A 22,279-nucleotide genomic window follows, 5' to 3' on the forward strand; every position below is an offset into this window, starting at 1 on the left:
ATCATACCTGTGGACAAACAGCAACAGGACTTATTGTTGGTGATATTAACCCTGAACACTTGGTTTGGTACACTTATTTTTGGGTCTTTTTGAGAACTACATTTTTATGTTAAAGTATTCTGTGAAAAATGATACCTTGAGACCTTAATCTGTTACTTTTAAAAAGGAGATAGAAAAAGACGCAAGTGTTCTTCACATTTACTTTCTGAGACAGAAAAAAACCCCATCTTTTAAAATCGACTTTAAAAGTCTGGACTTACTAGGGCTTCTCTAGAAAGAACCTCAATTACCTAGAAGGTTGTAGTTATATTCTGGAAATTGCAGGGACTACAGAAGTTAAAATTTTTAGCAATAATTTTATTAAATCAAAGGTATAGTGATACATTTAATCCATCACTTACCATTTGATGTCTTCCCTCAAATATATATGACTTTGAACCTGAAGAGAGGCACTTAACTGTGTTCCTTGACTTTCCTTGGTTACCCCAAGGTCCTTTAACTTTGTATACTTTGTACATATCTAAATTTCAATATCAAGTTTGAGGGGGAGATTAAGTTTGTTCCCAGAGTTTGACTGAATGGGCCTTTGATGAAATAAAGTAAAGGTGAAAGTAAAAGGAAAAAAAATATATAATTGAGAACATTCAGGGGGCAATAATAAAAACAGAAAAGACTCAATCTCCCAATCTTTGGATTCTAGCATGTTCTTATTGTTTTTATCTAGCCTTTCTAAGTTGCAAACTCATAAAATTTATTTTTGTCTTGGTGCATTGGGGCTTGTGTGCCAAAACCCATTAGTACTAATTGGAGTAACAGCTTTGTAATTCCCAGTGCACAGTGGTGAGAATTTGACTCTTTAATTTCCACTTTTCTTTGATGTTCTCAAGAAAATAATTTCAGTAAAATAAAATTATAAGACCATTCAGTTTTGTTATAGTCGTTTTTTTTACTTATTGAGATAAAATTCACCTAACATAAAAGTCAACATTTTAAAGTATATTATTCATTGTTTTTTAGTATATTCACTATGTGTGCAACCATCACAGCTCATTTCAGAACTTTTCCATCATTCACAATGAAACCCTATATAATTGGTTTTTAAATTTGGGATTTTCTGGTAAAATATTTTTAAATAATTTATCTTTAATTTCTGCAGTTCTTTATCTAGTGTTGACCATGTACTAGCCAGAATGCTGGTTACTGTGAGATGTTTAAAAAATTTTAGTTCAATATGTTTTGATAGGTCTAGGTTAAAAGGTAATTATGTACTTTATTGACATTAATATATTGGCAACGAAACTGAAGTCAGAGTGTCACCTTTTTCAGCTTTAGCTGAGAATGTGTGTGTTAGGCAACTTAAAGTTTTTGCTGCTCTGTTTGTGTTTGTAAATGACTCAAATAGCTGTGAGTTTGGGGTTATAAATAACTTTTAGCGAGTCAGCAGATTTGTAAATACAGAATCCACAAATAATGAGGATTGATTGTATTTTCAAATCTCATCTAAAGATGAAGATCTCAAGTTTCTTGAGGTATTTATTTTCTGACCATCTCATGGAATTGTTAGGAAAACAGTGTCATTAACAGTTCATATTTCAGCATGTTACTTTTTTACGTTGTACATAAAGGCAAAAAGCAGCTCTATGCCAGATGTTTTTTTCTAGTTGCAAATTAGTTAAACTTGCAGTCCATGACCCCTTTCACTTAACACAGCTTAGATAGGAACCTCATTAACACTATTTAAGAAATCAATTTCATGCTTCTCAGTATTTGACATAGTGCTGCTAGCTGTCTAGCTCCCTGATTCACTTTCATTTAGAGGGCAAAAGCAGAGACTGCCTTTCATAGCCATTTTGTTGGTCAGAATAGAAACTTGGCATAATGCAACATTAGCAGTAGCCTTTTCTAATCTAAAAGTATATGATAATCTTACTTATATTGCTTTGCTTTTCGTAATCGGACAGTTCCCACCCTTTAATTGGAGTATTTGAACCATTTATATTTAAAGCAGCCCTTAGGAATCTGGACCTTGATGATTTGAGATTTTCAGAACTTTAAAAAAATTAGTAAATATTCACAAATACCCATTCACAAAATGGGTATTTGTGATTATTGATTATGAAGTATTCAATCATCATTAAAGTGTATCTCTTAAAGACCTCTGTTAACCAGGGTTGGCCATAAATTTAGATGAAGTATTATGTCTACATAGTATGATTTTAGGAGGGCCACCTCTGCTTTCTTTACTTTCACTTACATAGGTAACCTGTATATCTAGTATATTTATTAGTCAAATGATGTTAGCCTTTGGTGTAACCTTCTGTGTAGTGCTCTGTAAAATAAGAGAAGTGACAGGAGACTAACTTTTTTAATTATGTGAACTTATACATGCAATTCTTTTTTTATCAAAGGAAATTTTGGTATACTTTTGTGTATATCACTTTTTTTTTCCCTTTTGGAAAACCAGTAATATGTTTCTAAACCTGTTGCTAGGTCATCGAGCTGTATATATTGGTGTTCACGTCCCATTTAGTAAAGAGGGTCGTCGACGTCACAAGCATCGTGGACACAAGCATCACCACCGGAGAAGAAAAGACAAAGAATCAGATAAAGAAGATGGACGAGAATCTCCTTCTTATGGTAAAAGAAAACAGTAGTTCTCATTAATAATTTTTTTTACACTTTTCCAACATGTATTTATTATTAGTTAAGCCATGATTCAGGATCACAGGGTGGGATGTACCCAGGTCCCGCCTCACCTCCCTGGGAGAAGGATGGAGGACAGAGAAGGCACATCTTTCCAGGAAACGTGCCTTCTGCCCGGCGGTTATTCCAGGCTGACACCTAAGATATGGGGCAGAGGGACTTGTACACATGTCAGTATCATTTGCACACAAAACATTACCTGCTTTAGCGGTCATTGCCCTCTCACAGTGGTGTAAGTCCAGGTAATTCTGCCAACAGTTCCTGGTCTGGTTCTTGTTGGGGAAGCTGCTCTTAAAATGTGCAGTCTGGTTCTTGATTTTGGTCTTGATGTCTCTTGCCATGTTGCTTACTCTTAGATACACCCCTGAAGCAGCTTGCAGCTCAGTGCGACCCTCAGCAAAGACTTCTGTTAACAATTTAAACTTCTTTCTTGGAAAGCTTTTTTATTAAAAAAAAAAAAAAAAGAAGAATATTTTCTTTTTAAAATTGTACGTCTGCAATAATTTAGACACATTGTTTGCATTGAGGAATGCTAATTGAAGTAAGAATATTTTTTTCTGTAAGAAAAATATTTAGGTCATAGGTTAAGACTACTTGGGATAAGTGACAAAAGTAAAGGGCATTGTCTTCATTATATTCCAGCCTTGAAATTGTAAAAGTTGAGGCTTGGCATTTAAACTTCAATTTATTAGAGTTTTATTTCCCTTTTTCTGTTATATATTTTATTATTTACATATGCAGTGAACAAATACCTGGAATTCTCAGGCTCTTGAAAGAGCTTGAATATTTTATTTTATTTTTAAACACATTTTGGCCAGAAGGTTTATCCACTAAGCCAGATTACTTGGTTATCTGTGCAAAACAGAGTTCTCTGATTTGATAGTATGGATTATAGAAGGACAGGATTTTTGTTTGAAAGGAGAGAAATATAAAAGTGCCAATAGACAAAGGAAATCAGAAAAAAAAAAGCATAGAGGAAATGTTATCTGATAATAAACATTGATGGTGCTTATTTCAGTGACCCAGAGAGGTGGGAAAGTCAAGAGCCAGAAAAAGTAGCCATGTAGCCTGAGGAGTAGGAAAATATGAGCCATAACCAAGAGAAAAATACATCCATAGGAACAGATTCAGAAATGACAGAGTTGATAGAATTAGAAAACAAGCATGTTAAAGAACTATAATAAATGTGTTTTATATGTTCAAGAGGATAAAGGAAAATATGAATGTGGTGAAGAGAGAAGTTGAAAATAAAGCCCTAGATGGAACTTCTAGAGATTAAAAATGCAATTTCTGAAATGAAAAATACACTAGATAAGATTAATAGAACATTTGACACTGCAGGAAAAATTCATGATTTCGAAGACATAGTGATAGAAAATATCTAAAATGAAAGAGGAGAAAAAAACCCCCAAAATGAATAAACAGAGCATTAGTAATTTGTAGGACAATTTCAAGTATACTAACACATATATAATTGGAGTGCCGGAAAGGAAGATGGCAGAAAAAGTATTGAAGAAATAATAGTTGAAAATTTTCCAAATTTAATGAATATTCTGAACTCACAGATCCAAGGAGCACAACAAAACCCAAGGGGAAAAAACATAAAGAGAATCACACAAAAGCACATAAAACAAATTGCTGAAACTAAGATGTAACAATTCTAAATGTATATGCTTGTATTAACAGTTTCAAAATATGTGAAGCAAAAACTGATAAAATTGAAAAAAGATGGAGATAAAGATTTTTAATTATAGTTGGAGATTTCAATTCTCCTTTCACTGTGATGGATAGAATGAGTAAACAAAAAAGTCACTAAGGATATAGAAGACCCAAATAACACTATCAGAATACTCCACCCAACAACAGCAGAATACACATATTTTACAAGTATAAATGGAACACTTACCAAGATAGATCATATTCCAGGCTATAAAACAAGTTTTAATATGTTTAAAAGGATTGAAGGATATTTTCTGATCGCAATAGAATTAAACTAGACAGATCTCAAGAAAAAGATATTTGTAAATTAAACAAGATATCCTTTTCAATATCTCATGGGTCAAAGGAGCAATAACAATGGAAATTAGAAAATATTTTGAACTCATGAAAATGAAAACACAGTATAGGCAGTACTGAGATAAAATCTTGTAGAGTGAGGACACAATTTCTGATATGTACAGGTTTCATTTAGCATGGTACTGTGCAAACTGCCTACATACTGAAACTTGTTAAATGCAGCTAAAGCAGTGCTTAGAGGAAAATTTACAGCATTTAATCCTTATGTTAGAAAAGATCTCAAGTCAATGATTTCTGCTTCTAATTTAAGAAACTAAGGGGAAAAATAGAGCAAATTAAATCAAAGCAAGGAAAAGAAGGAAAAAATAAAACCAAAACAGAAATTAATAACATAAAAATTAGAAAAACAGTATCAAAAATCAATTAGACTGAAATTCTGTTCTTTGAAAAGAGCAATAAAGTTGATAAACCTATAGCTAGACTGATCGGGGAAAACTAAAAAGGTACATATTACCAGTATCAGAAATTTTCAGTACAAACCCTACAAACATTAAAAGACTAATGAAGGAGTATCACGATTGATTTTATGCCTATAAAATTGATACTTGAGACAAAATGGGGAAGTTCCTTAAGACTATAAGCTGCTAGGCAGAAATGGATAACTTGAATTACCCTATATGTATAAAGAAATTGATTTATAGTCTAAAACATTCCCACATGCAAATTTACTCCCAAGTGGCATAGATAAATTCAGTCAAACTTGTAAAGAAGAAATTACACAGACTCTGCCAGAAAATTGGATAAGGGAACACTTCCCAATTCATTTTATGTATTTAGCATTACCTTGACACCAAAACTGGATAAAGATGTTACCAGAGAATCATACTTAAGACTAAATATTTCTCATAAATGTAGATTCAGAAATCTATAACAAAATAAAAACATACCTTATCCAGCAATGTTTTTAAAGGATATTATATCAGGTCAGTGGTAGGGTGACTGTTGGCCCCTAAGATGTTCATATTCCTAATGCCCTGAACTTTTGAATGTTTACCTTATATGGCATACTCAAATTTACAGGTGTGATTAAGTTAAGGATTTTGTGATGGGGAGATTATACTGGGTTATGCAGGTGGGACAGACTTGATCACAGGGGGCCTTAGGAAGAGGGAGTCAGAAGATCAGAGAGGAAATAGATATGGCACCAGAAACAAGTGGTTGTAGTATTATGAGAAAGGGATCCAGACCTATAGAATCTAGGCAGCTTCTAGAAACTAGAAAAGGTAAGGAAATGGGTTTTCACTAGAGCCACAGAAGGAGCCAGCCTCATGATTTTAGTCCTGTACTAGATTTTGAATTTCTAATCTCCAGAACTATAAGAGAATAAATTTGTGTTGTTTAAGCCACTAACTTTGTGTGTTTTGTTACAGGAGCAATAGGAAATTAATATGATAACCAAGTGGAAAAATCAGAGTTGGTGTAAAATTTAAACATTTATCAATGTAAACAACCACATTAACAGTATAAAGGAGAAAAAACATAATCATCTCAGTAGGTGCACAAAATTCCACCTCCATTCATGATAAAACTCAGCTAACTAGGAATAGAAGAAAACTTCCTCAGCCTGATAAAGAGCATCTACAAAAAACCTATAGTCAACATCACACTTAGTGATAAAAGAATGCTTTCTCCTTTTAATTTGGAAAAATGCAAAATGTCCAATGTAGCCGCTTCTGTGCAACATGGTACTGGAACATCTAGCCAGTGTAATAAGGCAAGAAAGAAATTAAAGGCATACTGATAGCAAAGGGAGTAGTAAAATTCTCTTTATTCACCAATACAGGATCACATGTGAGGCAAATCTGAAGCAATCTACAAAACCACAGAACTGAGTGAGCTTAGTAGGTTGTAGGATACAAAATCAAATTATATTTCTATAGAGTAGCAATGACCAAACAGAAATTGAAAAAAAAAAAAAAATACCACTTAACAGTAGCACCAAAAATATTACGTGGGGAGAAGTCTGATGAAAGAACAAGATCTAAATTTTGAAAGGTTCAAACATTAAGTTCAATTACAGCATGTTTTTGTTTGTCTGACAGAGGTCTCAGGGTATTCCTTCAATATGCAGACCGATGTCATATATATACTGGAAAATTTTCAGATATGTTTTTCTATTGCCCTTGCCCCTATTCTTTATATTTTTCTTTTTTGGGATTTTTTTTCCTGTTCAACTTTCTTATTCTGTTCTCTGTGTCTCATAACCTTTTGTGTTTGTCTTCTTATTTGTCATTGATGGATTCTGTCTGATTTCTGTCTTTTCCCTTAATAAGGCCTTCTAATTTGCTCTTTAACCTGTTCTAATATCCCTGTTTGTTGCATCTACAAGTGCATGGAGGTTTGTTTACTTAAGTGTAAATTTTGAGTTTGACCTCATTCCTCATGTTTAGCAGAATTTGAATGTTTTTAATTGATTCGTGTGGTTGTTTGCTTGTGTGTTTATACTAGGGACCCTAAAGCTTTCAACTGTCCTGGAGTAGAGTTTATGTTAATTTCTCTGTTTGGTGATCCTTTACTGAGTAGATAGTTTAAATTCAGATGCCATGAGGCATCTGTTTTTTCTAGTCCCTGTCCTACCTCCTTTGTGTCAGCCAACAGTTTTACTTCTTGATAGCAGAAAAAGTCAGTTTCTCTATACTCGTAGCTTTGAATTTCCTCATCCTTTGGAACTTGAGGATTTTCTTTTTTTATTCTTGAACTTAGCTACATATTAATTATGTATTTTTTAATGTTCTATTTTATCTAACATTTCCACATATTTTTAGTGAGGAGAAAGCCCTTTGAGCATAGTGTTCCATGTTTTTGGATGTTGCTTATTTTGATTTGTTTTTACATCAGTTATCATATTAGTCTTATTTATTTTAACAGAAATTTTTTTTTTGGTCTGCAGATGTGATTTTCTGTGTTACTTTTTTTTTTCTGGATTGTTGGTTCTTATTTACTTCCAGAATTATAATTTTATTTTAATAATAAAAGAGTTTTGAGGGAATATATTTATTTATAACAAAAGGATTTTACTTTTTGGTGTCATGGGTACTAGATTTATTGGGATGATCACTTCATAAGATATATAAATGTTAAATCACCATGTCATACACCTGAAACTAATATAATACTATATGCCACCAACTGTAATTGAAAAATAAAAAAAATCTTAAAATTTAAAAAATTGAAAAAAAGGATTTAATTCTTAAAACTGTGAATTTACTTTTGAATGAATTGAAGAAAATTTTGAATGTATTTAAACTCTTATTCTGTTAAGACACACCATCCCAGAGAGTCCAGTTCATCCTTGGTACTGAAGATGATGACGAAGAGCATATTCCCCACGATCTCTTCACGGAAATGGATGAACTGTGTTATAGAGATGGAGAAGAATATGAATGGAAAGAAACTGCCAGGTAATGAAAACTCAGTCTCAGTGTTTAATTGGCTTTATATGATTTCTTTTTGTAATGAGAATATAAAATTGAAATTATAAGATATTCACAATGAGTAGAGAATGTCCTCTTTTTTGCATATCTTTAAAACAATGAGCAGAGAATGTCCTCTTTTTTGCATATCTTTAGTTTTTCTCTTTATTCTCAAAATTTGTTTCTTAAATAATCCTTAATAATTCAACATAACACAAAAGGAATTATGTTATTATATAATAAGTTTTTAATAAGTCTTTAGAGAAACAAATTTGAAAAATCAAAATATTTCATACTTTAAGTTTAAAATAGAATTAGAAGTGGAAATAACAAAGTGCCATAGTTTGTTTCTGTAGACTTGTTATTGTGATAGCTAGACTAGAAAGAGTAACTACAAAGATAACTTGTGACTGTAGATATTGCAGAAGATTAGCCTAATTTGTAAAAATGAGTTTATAGCCACATTTTGTTTTGGTGGTGGTTATTTTTGTTTCTTTTTAAAAGAACAAGTTTATGTTTATCATGTTAAAATAACATGATAAACATAATTTATTTAAATGAGATCATTATTTATAAAATACTTTTATATTTTATGTATTTCAGATGGCTGAAATTTGAAGAGGATGTTGAAGATGGCGGTGACCGATGGAGTAAACCTTATGTGGCAACTCTTTCTTTGCACAGTCTTTTTGAACTAAGAAGCTGCATCCTAAATGGAACCGTCATGCTGGATATGAGAGCAAGCACTCTAGATGAAATAGCAGGTTACAGCAAATTGATGTTTTTATATTTAAGTTGTGCTAAAATTAGAAATATTTAAATAAGGGAAATAAACTGGAATTTTAGGCCATCGATTTAACTATATATTGAGCTTCCATTCTCTGCAGGGCAGTATGAGGAGACATAAATAACACTATTTACTTCTGATAAGTTTGGAGTCTATAAGATTAAATTAGACAGACGTGACTGTAGTATCAAGAAGAAAGTGACTAGTGCCATAAACTAGATAAGGAGTCTGTTCTCTGGAAATGCAGAGAAAAGAACTTTTTTTTTTTTTTTCTGGACCAAGGTATTTGGGGAAGAGGTACAGAGTACATTATACAACTTTTTCATAGAATTTGAACACATAGGAACAAGGAGCAGCAGGTGGTACATGAGAAAGTATTCTAAGGAAGAAAAGTCTAGGAAGTATAGATAGGCATGAGTCTCAGGAAAATCAGTTTCATATGAGTATACATATTTCTTGAATAGTAATAGTAGATATGATTGGAAAATGGGGATAGATTGTGACTAACCTTGAATTATGGGGTTAAGAAATTGGATTTTATTTGGTAGGCATTTGGCTCTTAGTGACTTTTAATTTGGAGAGTAGTGTGATCTAATATGCGTCAGGAAGATCATGCTGGCAAGAATATGTAGGGTGGCTTTGGATTAGGAAGCGGTTGGAAGCAAGTTAGGCCAGTTATTCTCTTGGACTAGTCTAAGCAAGAAATGATAATGAACTGTTGTAGGTAATAGCAGTGGAAATGAAGGAGAGAGAAACTTAAAGGATACTGTGGAAGTGGAAAATGGAAAAAGGACAGCTGTGATAAAGCTATTTAAACGTTAGCTAAAATTGCTCAAAACCAATACAAGTTCAGTGGTAATGAATTTGATAGTGCGACTGCCTTTATAGATTGCTCCCATGGTAAAACAAAACTATCTATAGTATTTGATCTTTAAGAGAACTATAAATTGTTAGAATTTCTCAGGCTAGAAATACTTTGAAATTATTACCAGATTCTGAGATTTGACCACATGCTGCAAATCTTTAAATTATCAAAATCTTTACTTGCTTGTTTTTTATGAATGACTTGGAAATTACATTAGGGTTATGAATATTGAATTTAGACATGAGGGTCTTACTTTGGCTTTGCAATTATCACATAATACAATGTAATATTTTAGTAAATGTTATGTAATCCATCATTCACTGGTACAGTAACCTGTAGTCATCGTGTCGATGTTGTAGTTAATCTAGGTTGATTCCCTCCAGTTTTATGTTGGAGTAATCCTCCAAGTTTGAAAGCTTGATCCTCTTATCTCAAGTTAATTGCACTATTTAAAAATATTTTTATAGACTCTATAGATTAAAAATATTCCAACCATCACAATAATGTATCAAATGGCATTGCCATCAAGTTCCCTATTCTCAACTGCCCCTCCCTGCCAGCTTGACACATTTCTCTTCCTAGGACTTATTACTTCATGATCTGTTTGCTCATTGGTTGTTTTGTCTCTGGAAAGAGTGAGAGCAGAAACTTGATCTGCTTAATTAGTTAACTGCTGTATTCCCAACACATAATAGATACTCAGTTAATAATTAGTGAATAAATGAATGAATCCAGATATTCATCTACGGTTTTGGGGAAAAAAGTAGGAGGTGAAGCAATAAAATACCTTCACTTCTTAGGAGGCCAATATTATTTAATATTCAGTTTAACAGAATTTGTATCCGTATCAGGAAAGCACTTTCAACTATAGAGGGGCTATTAGCGTAGAACAGTAGCCTCCTTATAAATAATAGTACTTATTAAAATAAGGGTCTCTGTGTAATTTGTTCATTTTCATTGGATAATCTTCATATTTATCTTTATGCATGCATTATTCAGTATTACAAAAGAGTAATACTTTCTAGAGCTATTTAAAGATGTTAGTTTTCTAATACGGTTTTACTTATACCTTATTCTATGTTAAGTCATCCAAGTGTTATTTAATAAAGTCAACTGTTTTTTTCTTTCTTCCTTTGAATAGATATGGTATTGGACAACATGATAGCCTCTGGCCAATTGGATGAATCCATTAGAGAGAATGTCAGGGAAGCTCTTCTGAAGAGACATCATCATCAGAATGAGAAAAGATTTGCCAGTCGAATTCCCCTTGTTCGATCTTTTGCAGATATAGGCAAGAAACATTCTGACCCTCACTTGCTTGAAAGGAATGGTGAGATAAGTTGTGGCATCCAATTTTTGCTAACACTGCTGCTACTCTAACAGTATTGTAGTATGTTACAGTTAGCATTTGGAGAAAGAAAGATATTTTTTCCAGATCATTACATAGGTCCTTTAAAAAAAAAAATAATAGTGTTATCTGTGTACTTAAAAATATCAATTCCAAAATACCTTTACAGGACAGAATTATCTGTAGAAATCATTTAGATGAAAAACTTAAGCATTCACTCTGTTGAAATGGCACACTTAAGCATTGGTAATGTTTAAATACTGTCGTTATACATAACCCTGAGTTACTTTTTCCTGCTTTTTTGTTTCTGTTCCAAGAATGCTTACATAATTGATTAAAAAGGCATAAATTATGACCTATAAATTTAATTTTTTAAAAATTCTAAATCTTGGGTTTGAACCTTTATTATCTATAGATTTTTTTTCTAGTGATTATTTTTTTCTTGTCTCCTGAATATATTTTATTTGCTGGGCATAAACAAGGGTTTTGGGGTTGGCTTGCTGATTTTACTGCCCTTTATACAGTTTCTGAAAGGTTTTTATGACTGCTCCTATTTTATACTAGAGATAACCTAGTTAATGTCTTCTAAGCCATCGAGACTGGCACAGACCCACATATTTCAGCTCTCCACTCTCATAATCTAGCAGTGGGGGTTATATGTGGGACATGGGAAGATGGTATTTTGGTAGCTATTTACCTCTGTCTTAAGTTGGGCATACTTGGAGGTCTTGCCTTTCCTCTTCCTAAAGTGGAAGATTACATCATTGGGGTTCTATTTTGGCTCTCAGAGAGAGCTCCAATGACAGTGACCTTGGAAAACCCAGGTTCACAGGGTTGGAGTTGCTTATGAGGGTCACTGTGGCCTCTAGCTGCTACCATTACCCAAGGCTTATGAGGATTACAGTGAAGAGGAGTGGAAGATGGGCCACAATGTCCGTCTGCTCATTTTTCCTGTCGCTGAAATAACAGTATTGCTTTTAAATGTTCTATAAGCCGACAGCCATAGGTTGATAGGAGTATATCTAAAGTTGACAGTAATCATCTTTTGCAGCTCAGTGTAAAATGCTTGAGTCCATTTTTTTCTGAGCATTTGACCACTAAAAGTCTTTTAATTTGTTTAAAATTATGCCTTTATTTAAGGAAGCTTCAGTATAAATGAAATCTGTTCAATTTAAAAACATGCCATCTATGTCACATATCACCTCTCATTTTCATCTTAAAACAGAGAATTATATATATTCTCTGTTTTAGTGTAATGAGTTCATTTACCCAGAAGACCCTATTAGATCTTTTATTTCTCATATGCATTGGTTTCTGATTATTTTCCAATTGTCATTTGGTTCCTTTTAATCATAAGGCAATGGCTATTTTATTTTAAATGCCATTTTAGCATGGGAATTCTGTTATTTTGTTGTGTTATAATTGTGCTTTAACAGTTTTCCTGCATGTAGCTTATTTTTTAACTAAGTGGTAACTGTTTATGGATTGAAAGTTAACTTTCATTTTTAATATATGTGGGTGCTCTTGAGCATGTAGCTTTGATTATATAGACTTAGATCATATGGGATCGATGGTTATATTTCTCATATTTTTGTAAAAAACAGTGTTATTCCATTAAGCTACACTTCATAAGAATAGATATTTGAAATGTAAGTATACATTACCTTTTGAAATATGCTACACTTACTTTGTCATGGCTGTTAGAAAGAATACTTTATTCTTATCTACTTAAATTAAAGATTTTGTATATTTGTTTAAATTTATCTGCTGTATTATAATGGAAGCATATTATAGGACATTAGTATTTTTAGAGAGCTCAAAAATATGTATCCTTTAAAATTGACATTATGTTTCTCTTTTTAAAAAATTTCTGTAACTTGTCTTATGTTTTTATATATTGCTTAGGAGCACTACCAGTAGGTGATGCCCTATCACCTTGACTTAATGCTATAAAGATTTGATATCAATTTTAAGTTAGAAATTATTAGATAATGTTAATGTGGACTTTTGTTGTGAGAGATAATTATTTGTAGTGGTTTGGTACAGTGTAGGATAAATACACTAAATATAAACTATCAGTGCCTGGTAGGTTTTGTTTTGGCTTCTAGTTCTTAAATTATTTTGTATTATCTTCCCATATACTATTTATCATTTATTTAAGCAGCAACTTTGCTTTGATACTATTCTTTTATTTTTTGAAAAGCCACACTATTGGGCATTTTGATTACTAACAGACTATTGTCCCTCACCAGCTATCATTAACATTGTTTTTTTTGTTTTGTTTTGTTTTGTTTTTTGGATGTACCTTCAGGGAACTGATTATAGCTTAAGCAACTTTTCAGTGACTTTCTAACATTTAAAATTTGATTGCCATGCTAACTCTGATAGCATGAATTTGAAATTTGGGGCTTTTAAAGCTTGCAGTTTACAGTATGAATTGATTTTTTTGTGTTTCTCTTTGCCTTCTGCAGTGAACTTCATCATTTTTCATTTGTTTTATCTCAGGGGAAGGCCTTTCAGCCTCCCGCCACTCTTTGCGAACAGGTCTGTCTGCCTCAAACCTTTCATTGAGAGGAGAATCGCCTTTATCTCTTCTTCTCAGTCATCTTCTTCCTTCTTCAAGAGCTGGAACCCCTGCAGGCTCGAGGTGTACAACCCCAGTACCCACCCCTCAAAACAGTCCTCCTTCCAGCCCTAGCAACAGTCGCCTGACCACCAGAAGTTCCCAACAGAGTCAGCTTCAGGCCCCAGAACTACTGGTTTCTCCTGCCAGTGATGATATTCCCACAGTAGTAATTCATCCGCCTGAGGAAGACTTAGAAGCACTGAAAGGCCAGGAGCAGAAGAATGAGGAAAATGTTGACATAACTCCAGGCAACTATTCAAAATCCTCCATGTGTGGTGCTTTCTGCCTCTGGATCACTTGCACTTGGAATGCCTGTTAGCACAGAGCTTTAGCAGCATTTGTAGATAATGCTTATAATTTATTTTGATTTCTGCATGGTTTTTTTTCTTTATAATATGTTATAGAAAAGAATAGAATTATTAAAAGTTTTAAGTTATAAAAAAGGCCACAAAGAAGACTACACATAATTTAAGCCCTTTCAAAAAAATTTCACTGAGATTTTTAACAGGTCAAGGCATTTGAATGGTTCAGGAAAATGTCAAAGTTTTTATAAGTAATCTTTTAATTTGCCATGACTTTTTAAAAATGGTGGCTTGCGCATTTCATTCATAAGGTGAATGAACACATAACATATTATACATAAATTATAATGAGGTGATGTGCTTTTTATTTACTGTTTGGTGATTTTGTCCAAAGAATGCAGTATGTTTTAACCTTCCTAACAATAATAGGATTGAATGTTCTTTTTTCATTTTGTCTCAGAAGATTGATGCTCTCTAATGACTGCCTGGAATTGTCATTATTTCAAGACTAGTAATATATTTTGGAATAGATTTTGATTGTCTTTTATTTAATGCCATATCTCTCTTTATTCCAACTTCACCTTGAAATTTTCAGACCAGAGGATACATTTTTGTATGTGAATTATAAAACATTTCTTAGTGGATAAATGTTTTATAACTAATTTAGGAGTCATATATTATGAAAAATTTGGCTCTTTTATGTAAATTACTTGTACATTTATACATATATTTTTGCCCATTTCATATAAGGAAGTATTCTTTTGTGACCATTTTACCGACAACCAAGCATCAATGTGCCATATACAAATGCTAACGGTGATTTTAATCACATAAGTATTATCATATTTTCTATAATACCGATAATATCTTACACTTCAATGGTAGTTTATAGTTATTAAATTAGCCTATTTAATTGGTATAAAAATTTGTGTAAATTAGTAAATACACCTATTTTCAGAAACTCAGACTCATGAAAGTTAAAAAACTTACCTTGGGTCATACAGCTAGTTAAGTGGCAGCCTAAGTCTCTGATTAAAAATTCTAGTGTTCCTATCACTATATGAAAAGCCTGTCTCTCTCTCTATTGGCACTATCCAAGTATACCAGATGCGTTTAATTAAAGTTCATTAGTTGCCAAAAAATGATTTACTTTTAGAAATAAAAAATGAAAGCTTTGTGGCTAAATCATTACAACATTAATTATGATTGTAGTTATAGCTACTGTTTTAATTTGATTCACACAGTGATACGTTCTTTTCAAGTATCATATTTCTAATTCTTCTATAATTTGGTGAGGTTTGTGGTATTAGCCCTGTTTTATAAATGAGGAAAAGTAAGACGTAGAGATGTTAAGATCAAACTGTAAACATCCAGAGCAAGAAATTGAACTCAGATCTACATAAAACAAATATATGGTATAGTATTTCATTGTAAATTTTACTACTTCCTGAAAAAGGTATAGTATAATAATGAGGTAACTGAACTAAAATGAGAAAAAATAACTATAAATAATTATTCAGAAATAATCAGCACTCTTAATTAAAAAGAACCAACATAACTTACTATTTTCCTTGAACAAAAATGACTTTAAAGTTACTTCATTGCATTTGTTTTATATCTATCTATACCTCTCAGTAACAATGTATATATTTTATTATACCAGCTCTATATTTTTAATAAGAAGGGACTACACATTTTTTATAGGACAGAAAGAATATAGGGGTCATAATGTCTTTTCTAGGCCATGTTATTAAGGAATAAAAGGAGCAATTAACTGAGAATTGAGGAACACAATTTTTTTTCCTCCTCTGCTGTTAAGTATGCCATGAGATTTATCAGCCTTTCTAAAGAATAGACATTAGAATGGAGGAAAGGGGGAATTTCCAAAGACAAGAAAAAGCTCGTAATTACTGTTAAAGAAGACATCTATAGAAGGTATGTAATTAAATAACAAGAGAAGCCATATATTATTTCCTGTTTACCTATTGTGCGTATAGCACCTAGAAACTCTAGTTGAGTTTCCTTGAAGTCTGATATTTTGTTAGAGGAAGAAGGTGGCCTCAGCATAATTTTGGAGATACTAATATAGATATTTTTGTGTCATGGGGTCTTGATTTGTGCATACCCATGGTAAAACAGAAAGTATGTGTTCCTTTAGTTATTCTTTGGAGAATAATTATATGTAAAAGAGGAAAACTTCTCTCTAGTATTTGCGACTATCTCAATGTTTCTCAGTCTTGGCACTACTGACATTTTGGGCCAGACCGTTCTTTGTTATGAGGGGCTGGTCTGTGCACTATAAGATGTTTAGCAGCCTCCCTGGCCTCTTTTCACTAGCTGCTAGTAGTACTCCCCAGTTGTGACCAAAATGTCTCTAGACATTGCCAAGAGTCTTTTTAGGGACAAAATCTTCTCAGTTTATGAACCATTGCTTCAGCTACTTCTATTTTCAAGCTTCAACTACTTCTGTTTTCAAGCTTTTAAAGACAGAAAACTCATATCTTTGATTTATCTCTCTCTAGTTAGAGATGCTATTTTGAGAAAAAAATTTATAAGGATAAAACAATAGATTTGCAAGAGTAATTTTTAAATCTCAATATTGATTTTATATATACACATAGTCAACATTTTTTTCTTAAAGCAAATAAATATAGTCTGAATTATCTGTGCCAATGATAGTTTTAATTTTGGGAACTTATTTAATTCTGAGCACCAGCAATTTATTATAGGAGCAGGTAGAATCCTTTTACTGATTGAGAAAGCAGCTTTAGCTTAGATGAAATTGGGAAGGACTATGTAGATAGGATAATGGCAGAAAACACTTACCTGACATGCCAGTTTTAACAGGTTCAAGATTCCTAGGTTTGCTAAGTGACTTCAGGTCATATCTTTCAGCTTTGTCAATACTGAGTTCCATATCATTTCTTCTTACATTCCTACTATATCCTTACTTTCCCCCATAGCTTTCTCCTCATTTCACTCTTCTTCCCAAAATCTGTTGAGTGGGACTATTCTGGGAAGCTGTGCATGTGTGTTCTTTCGATTATACATCTACAGACTGAATATTTTTAGTAGTTACAAGTGTATGCATTGCTCTGTTGTACTTGCCGCCAGAGCCTTAATGATATTCTTCATTTTGTGTGCGAGCCAGGGGAAGCCACTGAAAAGTACTAGTTAACTTTTCCCCCTTGCCTGAGTGTGTATTTTAATAAAAGAACAGACTGTATTCTGGAAGTATAGGGACAAGGTCAAAGAAGAGAAATCTTAGTAACTTTTCAGTGCCAAGCTAAAATGGTGATGAATGAGTCAAGGCTTAGGAAATATTTTATTTCAGAATTAACACTTCCAGAGAATGAGCATGTGGCTGAATAGATTGCATATGCTTTTTATACTGAGATATTTGGGTCACAGTAACATCCTGGTTTAGGTATTTGACAAGAGAAGTGGCTATCACAAAGGTCTTCTGTCATTGAGTTTAAGCAATAAACTCGAATGACTTCATTTCAGTTATTAGTTATAGTATGTTGTATTCTGGAAAAATGAAAACTTCCTTAGATGCATCAAATATATCTGATGTGCTTAAAATTCTGGGATTTAATTACCAGTATTAACTTTGTGGTTTATAGGACGTAACCATAAACAGTTTAAGTTGCTGTGGGTCACTAAATGGACGAGAGTGGTAGACTTCAAACTAAAAGTAAAGTCTGTTGTAATTCGTTCAGTCTAGTGCTTTTTCTCCTGTGATACTTAGTGTTTTGGGTAGTATTAATCTATATTCTTGAACTAGAAAATCAGGTGTTTAGAAAAATGAAATACATTTTATGGTAGAAATCTGTGATATACTTGAAAATTTTTGAGGTTTGAACTTTTTGCAAAATTCTTAGTGGTAACAATTGGTCATATGCTACAGGGTGGCTTTAGGTTATATTATAAAATGTTGCTGCTGCTGAATGCCACTTGAAATGAGTATACTAATGCTGGGACATATATCTATCCTTTGTCATTGAAACAAGCTAATTTTATAGAACACATATCTTTCATTTCTGATGCAAACAAACTCATTTTATAGATTTGTCTGAATCTTAGAGATTGAGTTCCTTAAAGTCACATGGCAAAGTGGCAGGGAGTGCTTATGTCAGCAAAGATCTGTTTAATTATAAAATCCTTACTCTTTATATTTCTATTGTAAAAACATTGCTATTATAAAGTTGTATTTCTTAGGAATAATGACAGTAGGCAGAACATAAATATTACTCAACAGAAATGAAAATTCTTGAGGAAATTGTTACAATTATGGAAGATTGTGGTAAATTTAACCTACATTTAGTTGATGTAGCTCTTAAATTTTCTGAGTTACACTAAGAATTTATCAGAACATTTATATTTTTATTGATGTAAAATCCCTAAGTATGTCTAGTAGTAATCAAACTCAGGTCTTCCATCTTCTGTGGTTCTGCACCTACTCATTTATTTTGCGAAAACCACCATTTTTGTAAGTTCTATCATTTTAAATGTTAAAATGTATAGCTTTATTATTGCTTATAATATTATATTAGTCTTGCTGGTATGGTACTAACACTGGGCACTTTTTTTTCCTTTTACCTTGCACATTTGCTTTTAATAAACCATCACTTTCAGGATATGAACAGAGTCAGATTGCAAAGTGAATTTTCTCCGTATTGATTTGGAATTTGTTTATTCTTAACTACAGGTATTTTGGCCTCTCCACAGTCTGCACCTGGAAACTTGGACAATAGTAAAAGTGGAGAGATAAAAGGTAATGGAAGTGGAGGCAGCAGAGAAAATAGTACTGTTGACTTCAGCAAGGTAATTCTATCATTAACTAAAATTTTATATTTATTCTTACTGAGAAAATTGCTAGCAATGTGCCTTTATTAACATTGATTGTAATAATTTTTTAATAGACTGGTACTTATACACCTGCATGTGATGTTTGCGATAAGTTAAGATCAGAAATTGTGAGAAAGGTAATCTCTTAGCACTTGAATAACTTTATATCTTACTAGTTTTAGAATTTCTGACAAAAAGAGTATCTGAATAACATGGTATTTTCATTTATGCCTACCTATAGATATCATGAAACTTGAGTACCTTTTGACTTATAGTCATTTGTCCTGGAGCTACCACCATTAGAAAGATTAATTCTGGGAATGATGTTACAACAGTAGTAGTGGTTCAGCCTTTTGTTGGCTGTAATGCGATCCTAGAATTACTGTCTCATGGTGTTAGTACTTTCTGGATTGTCACTGGGAAACATATCGGTGCTTCCCCATGGGTTGGTAAAGGCATGGATTTAAAAATAATTCACCTATCTCAAATATGATTTTTTTAAACTTTTGGTTAATGAGTATTGAGGTAAAATAGAAAAAGAAAACTTATTTCACAAAAACAGGTTCAAATTACAAATGAATTTTAAAGAGACTTTATGAGTATTACTTCTGAATAATTGATTCCTTGTGGCCATTGTAATTTAATGATATTAATTTGCTATAGGATATTCTCGATACTTATCCAATGTCAGACATTTAATTAAATGTGTTTATTTCAAGTAAGAGTCATTTCCCTTCAGCCTTTTACTTTAAAATGCAAAGTATAAATCACATTTTGTAGAAAAGGAATGTAAATGATTTATGTTATATAACTTTGCTGAGTTTTGTGTTCTAAAATTATAAAAAGCCTTGCATATAGGACATTGACTGTACGGAAAGTGTGTTATACTTTTACTTCTTCTTTTATAATTTGATCATATTTTTAATTGCTGCTCCTATTATTTCAGATAAATGCAAAGTGTTCAGTAATTAAATTGCATTTTATTTTAATTAAATGAATAAATTAATATAATTTACATTATAGATCTCCTCTAGACATGGCAGATGCCGTTTTTTTTTGTTCTTCTGTCACAGTTTTACTTTTTTTTACTTGGCCTATCCCTGTGTACACCTCCTTGTCTCCTGTTGGGCAGGAGTCTGCCTCCTGGCACTGTAGTTGTGGCACACTGGGTGTGGGACTCAAGAGGTCCGCCGTAAGTGCTGGTTTTATTTTTAATAGATAGCCCTGTAAGTGGTTGTTTAGTGACTTGTGTGAAACTGCATATAAATGAAGAACTTCCCGTACTTTGATATTATGTTTGTAACCTTTCCTTTGTAATTATACACAGACAACTAAATTTCATTATATAGCACTACCATATACCTATACCAATAATGCCTATTTATTTTAGTTTTAAGTAAAAAAAGTTTTTTCCACTTAATGAAAATACTGGGGAATGCCCAAAGTTCTTTAAAGTAAAAAGGACTTATAAAGAATATAAAGGGACTAAAATTTATTTATAAGATTAAACAGTAGATAATTATGAAATGAATATTTTTTAGCACTGTGTATAATTTCATGAGCCATTGTTAGTGGACTATATTTTTGTCTTAAATAGTTTTTAATGAATAGTGCTTTATTCATTGAAAATTTTCTCTAGTTTGTATGTTTGATAATTTAGATCTCTGAAATAGCGAAGATTATGACAGTTAAAACAATTGGGATTATTGTTTGGTAAATGTGTTTTGCTTGCTTTTCTGTATTTGTCTACTCCGTTCTTTGTACTTGTGAGAATTTTGGCATTTATACATTCGTTAGATCACCAGTTTTGATTAGCAAATACTAGTCGTAAAAGCATCTTTTCTTTCCTGTTTCCCTCTAAATAGTCTTATAAATACCATGCAGATTTTATTTTTAATTATTTTTTGTCAATAGGTTGATATGAATTTCATGAGAAAAATTCCTTCGGGAGCCGAGGCATCTAATGTTCTGGTGGGAGAAGTAGACTTTTTGGAAAGGCCTATAATTGCGTTTGTGAGACTGGCTCCCGCTGTTCTCCTCTCAGGGTTGACTGAGGTCCCTGTTCCTACCAGGTAAAGAGTTAGTTCCAAAACTGAACATTTTCATCTTCCCAAGGAACATGTGGTTTTATGTAAGAAAAGATAATTTCATTTGTTACTATTGTCATTATACCAAATGCTTTGATTATTTGAGGATAAAAGAATGATCTTTCTTTCTAGAACTAAAACAAAACAAACAAATAAGTCAATGAATAAAACAAATATCCTTTATAAAAATTTTGTGTTTATACCTTCATAAGAAGTTTGGTGTCTCAGGAGCTTTGGTTTAAAAAACAGTTCATCATTTCAGACATATTATGTTTTGTGCGGGCCCTAGAGTCAGAGAAAATGGAGTTCGAATCCTTGCTCTGTCACTTTTTAGGAGGAAGTCACACCTGACTTAAATTTTCTAAGCTTCATTTGTAAAATGAGGATAATAATATTTCATAGGGTTTATTAAATGTGATAATGCCTCTGAGTTAGGCAAATGCTTTGTTCTCACCTGACCAAAATCTTCTGTTCAATATATATTATGAGTAAAAATTGAAATAGGGGTGATATCCATAAGAATAATAAGTATGTTGGCTTATAAAGAATAATCAGTTCCTTGGCTATTGATTGTATAAACTTAATTCGAAATGAGAATAATTTTAAAAGTTTTAAAATTATTTTTATAATAGTAAATCTGAAGAATTAATTGCAATTTGATGGAAATGTGCACGCCTGTTTTTAATATGCTTCACTGAGGTGCATTAATGGTACAGTATTAAGTTAAATGAAAAAAATAATTTCATAGATTCATATTTAAATTCTCATGAAGCAGGAAAATGAATACTTCCAGTTTGGCTGAGTATGAATATTAATATTTTACTGTAGTGTTAATAAGGACATAACTAAGTAGGAAGTTAAATACTTTTTATTTAGTCACTATAAATAAATAAAAAAATCAGATACTATGAGGTTTGGTGTTAAATTTGGAGTCGTAGATAAATTTTTTTTCTCCCAAGGGAATTAGCACCTTATTTACCATATTAGAATCTTTATCCAGACTATATTTTGAGGGATCGTGGATTTTTGTGTGTGTGTATGTATACTCTTCAACTATTTTCTTAGGCAAACTTTAAGTACTTAAATGGGATTGATATTCACTAATTTATTTTTTTTGTCAGTACAGACCAGAAAAAATTGTTTACTCAAATTCCAAATGATATAGAAGACAGGAACACTCAATTTCTTAACTACTGTCTTATCCTAAGGAAGATGGGAAAT

The 22,279-nt window shown here is 32.3% G+C and overlaps 1 protein-coding gene and 1 pseudogene across 9 annotated transcripts in view; one reads left to right on the plus strand and one right to left on the minus strand.

Annotated features, from left to right (window-relative positions):
* SLC4A7 (solute carrier family 4 member 7) overlaps positions 1–22,279 on the plus strand; it is a 96,879-nt gene that overhangs the window by 36,047 nt on the left and 38,553 nt on the right. For 6 of the 9 annotated variants that reach the window (XM_039836717.1, XM_039836720.1, XM_039836719.1 and 3 more), the window contains exons 3-8: positions 2,491–2,637; positions 8,042–8,180; positions 8,796–8,956; positions 10,986–11,174; positions 18,832–18,947; positions 20,886–21,043. In XM_039836717.1, coding sequence (XP_039692651.1) covers positions 2,491–2,637; positions 8,042–8,180; positions 8,796–8,956; positions 10,986–11,174; positions 18,832–18,947; positions 20,886–21,043 — 910 coding nt within the window. Of the gene's footprint in view, positions 1–2,490; positions 2,638–8,041; positions 8,181–8,795; positions 8,957–10,985; positions 11,175–13,697; positions 14,067–18,831; positions 18,948–20,885; positions 21,044–22,279 lie in introns of all 9 variants that reach the window. The other 3 variants (XM_039836722.1, XM_039836723.1, XM_039836724.1) reach the window with 2 other exon arrangements.
* On the minus strand, positions 2,701–3,044 carry LOC120581178 (cytochrome c oxidase subunit 6B1-like; annotated as a pseudogene).

The sequence above is a fragment of the Pteropus medius genome, unplaced genomic scaffold, assembly GCF_902729225.1.
Source record: "Pteropus medius unplaced genomic scaffold, Ma_sr-lr_union100, whole genome shotgun sequence".
NCBI lineage: Eukaryota > Metazoa > Chordata > Mammalia > Chiroptera > Pteropodidae > Pteropus > Pteropus medius.